The 9,550-nt window shown below is 39.0% G+C and overlaps 1 protein-coding gene across 1 annotated transcript; it reads left to right on the top strand.

Annotated features, from left to right (window-relative positions):
* Positions 1-740: 740 nt before the first annotated feature.
* On the top strand, positions 741-3,266 carry LOC311488710 (C-type lectin domain family 4 member E-like; the record flags this gene model as incomplete). The annotated part of the gene is made up of 4 exons (XM_084545561.1): positions 741-804; positions 2,474-2,708; positions 2,982-3,039; positions 3,159-3,266. 4 exons carry the CDS (start codon positions 741-743, stop codon positions 3,264-3,266), a joined length of 465 nt encoding a protein of 154 aa, XP_084401687.1.
* Positions 3,267-9,550: the final 6,284 nt, after the last annotated feature.

Here is a 9,550-nt window from a genome sequence, read left to right as displayed (position 1 = left end):
ACAACACCCTCTAAAATGAATACACAGCTGACAGCTCTCTGTTATTTTAAACAAATGCTGAATACCATAACCTTCATGAAGATAAGATTAAGTGCAGGACTGTTTTCACTAGTGTACCTAATGATCTGACAATTGACTGTATAATCATTACCTCTGAAACACGTGACTTCCTTGCATGTTGATTTAAAAAAAAAGAGAGACGAATGAACTGAAACCAAGAAAGGTTTCATACTTTATGTGAACATCAATGCTTTAGAAAGCAGAGATCATTTAGGAAATAATCTGCATCCTTAAGATCAATGGAGGAAATTTATGATAATGAACCTTTTAACATGAAACATTCAGCAAATCGCACAGGTAAGAAGAGAGAGAGGTGAATAGCTGTATTTTATCATCTGTCATTTTTACTGTTGCAGACTTTGTTGTTCTCACTGTTGTTTTCTCTGTTCAGGTCCAAGGAGCTCTGAGAAGAGTTCATATTTAGGTGTTACTGTCTTTCTGGGACTGCTGAGTGTTTTCCTGTTGGTTGGGCTCATCGTCCTTGGTGTCCACTGTGAGTCTGGTTTTCACAAGTCAGGGATAACATTATGACCACCTTCCTTCTTGTCTTTTGGTTACTTTTTGGAGCTGTTAGGACAACATTGTCACAAAGGGGTCTTCTGTGTTTCTGAAACATGCATCTTTTAGATCATCACTCAGTACATGATTCAGCTGCAGAGCTCTCTGCCATCAAAGACAACATGACTGCAGAGAGAGACCTGCTGAGCAACCTGACTAAAGAGTTGGAAAGTCTCTCTGAACAGAGTGAGTATTTGGATTTGCTAAGATAGTAATAAAATATCAGGTGACTAAGTCATCTGGCATTATGATCAGACTTCATATTTTACTGCCTCTGTACTTTAACCTTAGAACACTAACGTCTGATTTGCTTGGGTCCTTGGGTACCTTCAGGCTGCTCTTTGGCGTCATCGAAGATAGGAGTGTTTCCCGCTTAAATCCCTGTTTTTTTCTACAGACACGTGTTCGGAAGATTTTCTCACAACGTTAGTGTTTGTGTATTAAATCAGACAATTGTAACAACTTGCCACTGCATTTCATGGCAACACACTATGCACAACAATCTGTCACAGGTTTGGATAATCCGGCATGCCAACACGTGAATAAAACATAACTAAAGCTAGTTTACTTTAGCAGTCGCTAGCTATATATATTTATTCTTTGATACTAGAGCTAGCTAAGTGGTCCTGGAATTAGCATATAATTCTTATTTAGTGTAATGCTTTATCTAATTAATTAGAGGCTTTGTAATGAATTAATCGAAATTAATCGCATATAAAATGTATATAGCTGCTATATGTTTAGCATTGAGGTGATACTTGAGGCTCGATGTGCTGCGGTGATAAGCGAATTCCTTGTTGCATAGCTTGCACACAACCATGCTCTTATCGACGCTTCCATCCATTCGTTTTTTATAACAAAATTTCCCATCCACGGGGCCATCCAAAGTGGTCTCATCAGCTTCTTCGTTCATGTTTACTGTGGTTTGTTGTTTTCTGAAGTAATGAACGCTAGTTGGTGCTCTAGTATAATCGGTCCGCCGAAACTCATCCAGTGAGAAACGTTCCGTGGTGCAAAAATAAGTGTGATTAAAATGCGTAAAAAATGTTTAACGCGTTATTTTTGTGTAATTAATTAATCTTAATTAACGCGTTAAAGTCCCGGCCCTAATTTTTATCTTATTTTATTTAATTTTATTTAATTTTATTTCACTTATTTAAGCTGCTTCTGTACCAGAGAGAAAAGTTGCCGTAGTCAAATTCCTTGTATGTGTACATACTTGGCCATTAAATCTGTGGTAGTTTCCAGTGGAATTCATTTGGTCAAAAAGACATTTTTATAGTCAGCTCATCATTTTTACTATCTGCAAAAGTGCCATTTTATGACTATCTCTCCCATGGTTGTCAGTGATGCAGGAAGACTGTTCCAGGAACAGGTGGACTGAATTAATTTTTTAAGGAGCTATTCGTTCGTATCAAACTTGAGAGACTTTTAATGGGTCCCCGAGATACCACTTTCTTTTAATGAGACATTTTATAGTGAAAATAAAAGTGTTTCAATTTACCATGTATTGTTGTACTTCAATATATTTTGATGAGAAGTAGTATGCATGAGAAGTGTGTTTTATTGTATTGGCTGAAATATACCCAACCTTACAATGTTACTAATTATAACGTTAGGGTTGTGTTTTAAATCAAACTTGATAGATGAAGACTGTAGCACCTCCGCACTGCTTCATTACAGCTGTAAATCCTCATCACTGAAAAGGTCACATCAATGCAAAATGTTAAAACCCCATTGACTTGTTACTCTATAATTTCTCTTTTTTATGTTTCTTTCACATAAAACATGTCTTATAAGTTGGAAAGTGTTCAGTTTTGAATCCTTACAAAGTACAAACTCTTTTGTGTTTCAGACCGTAAGTTACATGATTCAACTGCAGAGCTCTCTGCTGTCAAAGACAACCTGACTGAGCTTCTCCAGACCAGCAACGACAAACTCTCCTCCATGACTGAAGAGCGGGACCTGCTGAAAGCCAACCTGACTGAAATGACAAAAAATCTTCAGTGTTTGTCTGAACTGAGTGAGTCTTTGGACATGTTAAAATTTGCATGTGGTATTAAACATATAACTGTAACAAGGTTAATTATGTGAGAAGCTTAAAAACTAAATAGACACTAGAACTAAATACTATCCATCTATCTCTCATCAAATCACCATTGTTATAGATGTTTCAGATGGTCATTTATTAAAAAAAAAAAGTAGTACTTACACCTCTGACTTCACAAATCCAAGGAGTGGTTAATTTTTAATGTGTCTTGTTCTATATTTCTTCCAGAGAAAACATGTCCTGCAGGATGGAAACTGTTCAGTGATTCCTGTTATTTCCTCTCTAAAGACTCTGGTTCCGCGGATCAAGGCAGACAGGACTGTAGAGACAGAGGAGCAGATCTGGTGGTGATAGACAGCTCTGAAGAACAGGTACTCTGTGTTTGTTACTGTGTTTACACGTGTAGTCATTCATACATGGTAAATGATTAATGTACATTATTTTTATGTTGTGGTACAACACTAAAATATGTTTTTGTTCTGTTGAACAGATGTTTTTGTCTGACTACACCAACAAACCAACTTGGATTGGTTTGAATGACAGAGAAGTGGAAGGAACCTGGAAATGGGTTGATGGGACTCCACTGACTCTGCAGTAAATCTTTATTTTGGTCCAATATCAACAAGTGACTTCATTTCTTATTATATTTTTTTAGCTGCATGGGGACTAAATCAACAATTTGCTAATCTGATGGCAAATGTGACATATGATAACATTAAAATATGTTATGGCAAATATGATATAATGATGAAGTACCGCACTGAGGAAACTTCAACCAATATCTGGACTTGTGTGTGTGTGACTGTTTATATCACGGTTTCATTAACCACCATCTGAGAAAATTAAACCTCACTCTTTATCAGCAGTAGCACTGAAAGAAGTTAAAAATGCTATAAAGAGCTGCATGGTCAGATCATGTATTGTTACTTTTTTCTGCCTTGTATGATTCTAGCCAGAGTCTTTTGTCAACAATCAACAGTTTAGTGATTGTGTTGTTCACTGACCTTCCAGGTACTGGGGGATAAATCAACCTGATAATGGAGGTGGAGACCCAGAGTGTGGTGAAGAGCACTGTGTCCATCTCAGACTTGGATCCACCACTTCTTGGAATGATCTTTCATGTGCAAGATCTCTGCAATGGATTTGTGAAAAAAAGATGTGTGTGTACGGTGTGGAACACTTTGCTTAAAGATCAGAAATTTGCCAATGTTTTAATTTTAGCTACTGAAGCACTATTCATTTATTCTGCAACTGTAAAATTCACCTATAGACAAAAATAACTCACTTATTATATATATAACAATTAAGTTAATTGTCCAAAGCAGATTGTTTTGAATTAAACTCCATTTCCTGAGGTCAACTGTGTGGTTTTTACATGATGTACAAGTATCAGCATTTAGTCCAGAGAGGCTGACTTCAACAGCAGAGAGGACACAGTGTTACTGTCTGAGGGAGGAAGTCCAGTAACAGAGTTCAGGAATATGTGGAACCAAAGGTGATGTTGTGATATTTTGAACTGTATTTCATTTTGAGTTTGCTCACTGAGGACGAGGGAGTGTATGGAGTAAATGTTTCAGTTTATGTTCCAGTTGTTGCTTTTGCTGTTTTTTAATTTTATTTCTGTGGAATATGAAACGATGTTACACAAGGACTGCTTTGGCTGCTTCCCAGAAACTGATGGTGAGACTGTGAGAGATGGTGAGAGGTGTTCAGTTCAATAAATGAACAATATCTTTTCACCATCAATATGAAACTTCCCTCCACAGCTGAAGAGAGAGAGACCTGCTGAATGCTAGACTCACTGAAATAACTTTAACAGCTGTGTTTAGACTTCTTATATCCACTGTAGGTTCAGGTATATAACTCTACAAAGTCAAGTGTGTCATATTTGGTTCATGAGTTTCTGAGACCTCTGGTGGATTTATTCATGCTCTGCAGCCAGTTGCAGACTTTTGCTTTCATGGACTGACTTTCTAGTTTTTGTTTTTGCAGAGAAATCTTTGCAAATTATGAAAAGGTTACATCTGAAATTTCCTTCAGGCGTTCGCCAGGATGGGACGTACACATGTAGACGTGGACGGGCTGAAAACACAAAGACTACAGCTGTGGTCTGGTTTAAGGTACGCACTGAATAGATATTATACAGACAGTGACACAACTTGATTCACAAGTTATTTTTATGTCAAATTAAAGAATGATTCACAGACCTGAGAGGCATTCGCACACCTATACTGTTGGAGGTAACAAACCACTTCCCCCAGACACCAACAAGGAAGTTGGTCTTGAGGCGTATGAGCCTCACATGAAAATGGCTCTCATGAAGATGGCCCCAGGTCAGAGGACAAGAGTTCTCTATGCTGGACAAGTTCATCAGAGCAATCAATGATCAAACACTTCAAGTTGCAGATACAACTCAACTGTTTGAATCAGGCCTTCAGTGTCTGACTGCAGCAGATAAACAACCACTGCAGGAGAGCAATGAGAAACAGAGATCCCTGAAATACAAGGAAGAGACATTAGACTAGTACAAATCCTGACTTTGATTGGATGAGTGCAAATAAGATTTTTTGTTTTGTTCCAGCTGCCATGTGTTTGTGAGATGCAGAGAAGCTGAGCAGAAGTGTCGTGCATGTGAGCTTTTCACCACAAAGCATCGAGGAAGAGATGTGATGTGTGTGAATGGATGTTTTGGGGGAACATAAACAAATATATCTCATCAGGTCATTTAATTTAGCATCCGTGTGAACAATATAGGATTGTGTCAGGTTTAACCCCTGAATTGATTTTTTTAATCATATAAAGAAATGAATTATTTGTGTTTTTGCTTACCGGTCCTACAAGAAACTAGTGCTTGCAAAAGGTTCCTAGGAATTTTTTGAATGTGCACAAACCGACATTGGAGTATTACATGCGTTATTTCGGCTGCAGTCTGAGCGGAAACAGTGCATCGCGAGTTCGTGACACTAGCCATTAAGGGGTTAAATTAACTAACCAACTATTACTTCTAATACTAATAACTACAGATAGTGAAAAACCAACGTAAATGGAAGAAGTAAACACACAGAAGTAAACAACCCGCTGAATGTCGGCCTCATTAAAATCTCATGAAGGTCTAATGGCGAGGCATGACACACCACAACATCACATACAGAGCACATACAGTCATGAAGCATAATTCAACCTTGAAGGTTGAATTATGCTTCCGCGTAGTGGTCACGCAATGGTCACGCAATGGCCACGCAGTTGCTTGGACGCAGTGAGACCGTGATGGTTCTGCGTGGGGTTTACGTGTCGAAATGCATGCCACACCGGTAGAGGGCGCTATGGTTTTTTGTGACCGACCGACCGACACTCTTGTGACTATCTCGCCTCCTTATTTACCTTCCGGCTTTTGCCGTAGTCACAGTGAACGATGGACACCGAGACAGAGAGACTGGCGTTGGAGCTCCAAATTATTCAAGCAGAGGAAGAAATACTTCTATTGCAAATTAGGGCACGACAAAGGAGACAATGATGTTTATGAGTGGAAACCGGAAAAGCGGTCTCCAGCGGATGTAGTTAGCGGACCAATCACAGCCAATGCCGCTGCGTTGCTGCTGCGTTGCTGTTGCGTCGCCTCGACGCGCGTCGAGGATTTTTGGGAGGTGCGCGTCTGGCCCTTGCGTAGGACGCACGGGGGTCCGCAAGGACGCAATAGGTCCGTAATAGGTCCGTACGCACGGACGCGCTGTGTCAACGCGGAAGCATAATTTCGGCTACCACATTAACCACGGTAACCACATTAACTTGTGCAACAGCTAAACCCTTGTTTCTCATGTGAAGTGAATGAAGTTCTTTGCTGTAGTTGTTCATTAAAAACTTTAAAAAAAAGCACCATACCTGGTCTCAGAAGATGAAAAAACACAAAAACCTGCTGTTTAGACTTTTTTTTTTTAATCTTTAGCAGGGGAGCTGTGGAGTAGTGGTTAGAGATGCAGCTTGAGACCAAAGTTTTCCTTCATGACATTTATGGGTAAGAGGTCAGTTTGCCTCTCAGTTTATTTAGACATACATTTGTTCATAAGACATTCTCCACTCACTTATTTGTATATGTTTAAGGGTAATATTGTTTCATTCTAAATGTTATCTTTAAAACTGGGCCTATGGTTTTTGACAAGTTGTTCAGTCATGGTGATCCGAGTGTGTGTACGATCTATATGTGAAACCACACTAAGTGGTGCAACAGCTTAAACACAGTTTAGCGTTGCCACGTGAAGAGAGTGTGAAGTTTGTGGGTTCTGTTGTTCCTTAAAAATGTATAACACCACGTCTCAGAAGAAAAATGCAAGACCACCAAGTTTCGGGTCAGTGGCATGTTAATATTTAATTATCGTTAATTGCTATGATGACATGGATCCTGCCCTGTTGTGTTTCCACTTTTATATTTTAAAGCCTTTCTGAAAGAAACTCACATTAATGTCTTGTGGTTTAACATCGGCCTCAGAAAGGTGGTAAATCAACTGTATGATAATTTTGAAGGATGTAGTTTGTGGTGCTGTTAAACTGGAACACCATAATGTTCAAGAAGATAACATTAAACCAGGACTGTTATATTCAAATTAATTTCTTTTCATTAATGTACCTAATGAACTGGCAAGTGAGTGTTTATTCATTACCCCTGAAACACATGACTTCCTCACAATTTAAAGGGGAACTCCGGCGCAAAATGAACCTGGGGTTAATAACACGTGTACCGAGTTCGACCGTTCTCTGGTATTTGTTTTCATGCATTTGTTTTGTTAGTCAAATGTGACCAGTTTTCTTGCAAACCGCTATTTAGCGTATAACGCTAGCCTTCGGGGCACACCTACACATAAAAAGAAATCGCTATTTCTATACCACTAACAAGGCTCACAATATCACCACACTTACACGGTAGCATAACTAGGGTCTCTAGATGTAAACCGAAGCATTGAGAACTTTGCAAGTATACAGGCAGTTTATTAAAAAAGGAACACAGTACCGTTGGCGTCTGGCTCGCATATCCAGGCGGACGCCATCTTGGGGAAACTGAACTCTCTTCGTTCAGTGCTTCTCTATGCTCTCATTGCTTTCTTCCGACAACAGACAGTTCAGTTTCCCCAAGATTTACATGTAGAGACCCTAGTTATGCTACCGTGCAAGTGTGGTGATATTGTGAGCGCCGGAGTTCCCCTTTATTAAAGAAAAGGAGAAGAAAAAAATTAAGCAAAGAGCAGTTTCACAATTTATCTGAACAGCAGTCCACTCAGCAGAGCAGAGATCTTCTAGGAAATAATCTGCATCCTTGAGCTCAATGGAGGAAATTTATGTCAACGTTGAAGACGTCAAACATGTCAGCCCAAAACATTCAACAAATCACACAGGTAAGAAGAGCGAGAGAGAGAGGTGATTAGATGTATATTATCACTTTTTCATTAGGGGTCCATGCAATGACATGGCAGGATCCCTATTGTTTTTCTTTCGATTTTTATTATTCTTTGTCTTCGCCTTCATTTTCTGCTTAGCTAAAAGTGTCTGCCCAGGACAAACTGCAAAGGCGAAAGGCATCTAACCTGGTAACTTGGTAGAAGTCCCAGCATGTCACTTTGACAAGGTGTCAATAGACATGCCTACAGCTAGGTGGCGCTATAATAAGTCTATTTACATTTACAGAACCGTGTGCCCTAGAAACAAAATTCTTTCTCCCTCTGATTCTTTAGATAGCCCTGGTTCTAATGGACTAGGCCACACCCATTTTGTCTGCCTTTTTCCCCGCCATTTTGGAAAAAATTGCACCTCAAAGCAAAATCAACTCCTCCTAGCCTGTTTATCCAGTTCTCACTAAACTTCGCATGTATCATTTATGGACAAAGATAATGAAAAAAATTCAAAAGAACTTCAGCAGGGTTATTGATTACAAAGTTAATGGCTACTTAGTTTTTACAGCGTGGCGCAGTATATATACTCCAAAGATAATATTTTGTGAAGTATATACCCAAACTTAGTCAAACTTCAGATCATTGACAATAATATGATTCTATACAAGCCCCCTTGATCTCTAGGGGGCGCTACACAAGCAACATTTCAATATCTCAATATTACTTTAAGGACTATAACTTTAAAAGTATTTACCTAATCCTTATGAAACTTAGCAGCCGTCATTATAATATGGTTGTGTACAATCATGCCAAGTTCCGTGGGGCGCTACAACCACTACATGTTCATATCTCACAAACCACCACAGTAAACAGCTTGAAATTTGACATTAATAATCTGTGGATGGCTCCTTACAAGCCCACCAAGTTTAGTGCAATACGGTCTATAGGGGGGTGCTACTGGTGACGTGTAAATATTTGATTATGATCGCTTGCAATCCTCTAGTTTTTACTGACTTTTTTTGTTTACTTTGTTCAGGTCCAAGGAGCTCTGAGAGAAGTTTATATTTAGGTGTTACTGTCTTTCTGGGACTCCCGAGTGTACAGGACCCTTAAATCTCCCAGGAGTCCAGTAGAGGATTTGAGCTTTTCAGTGTTATTTTAAGAGTGTTTTTGATGAGTACTGGGGAAACAGTATCAAAACATCAGCTTAAAATATTATTAGAGTGAAGTGAGACAGTGTGCATTTTTTGCGGAAGTGAATGTGCACGTTAATCTGCATGAGATCAATATCTACTGTCAAGATAAATCCTGTGAGAAAACTTGCTAAAACTTCAGTGACTTTAAAACACTTTTCAGTGAGTTCATATTGTTTTAAATCTGATGGAAAAAAGTAAAAAGCATGCCAACTATTGTTGTTGCTCTCGTCCAATTTCAGTGATCTGTAAAGAGAAGAGTGGCATTCTGTTGTGGTGATAATGAGGTTTTGACGTCACACACCTTAAAT

Source organism: Chelon labrosus (genome assembly GCF_963514085.1).
Source record: "Chelon labrosus genome assembly, chromosome: 5".
Classification (NCBI taxonomy): domain Eukaryota; kingdom Metazoa; phylum Chordata; class Actinopteri; order Mugiliformes; family Mugilidae; genus Chelon; species Chelon labrosus.
This window is presented reverse-complemented; position numbering and strand designations above follow the sequence as displayed.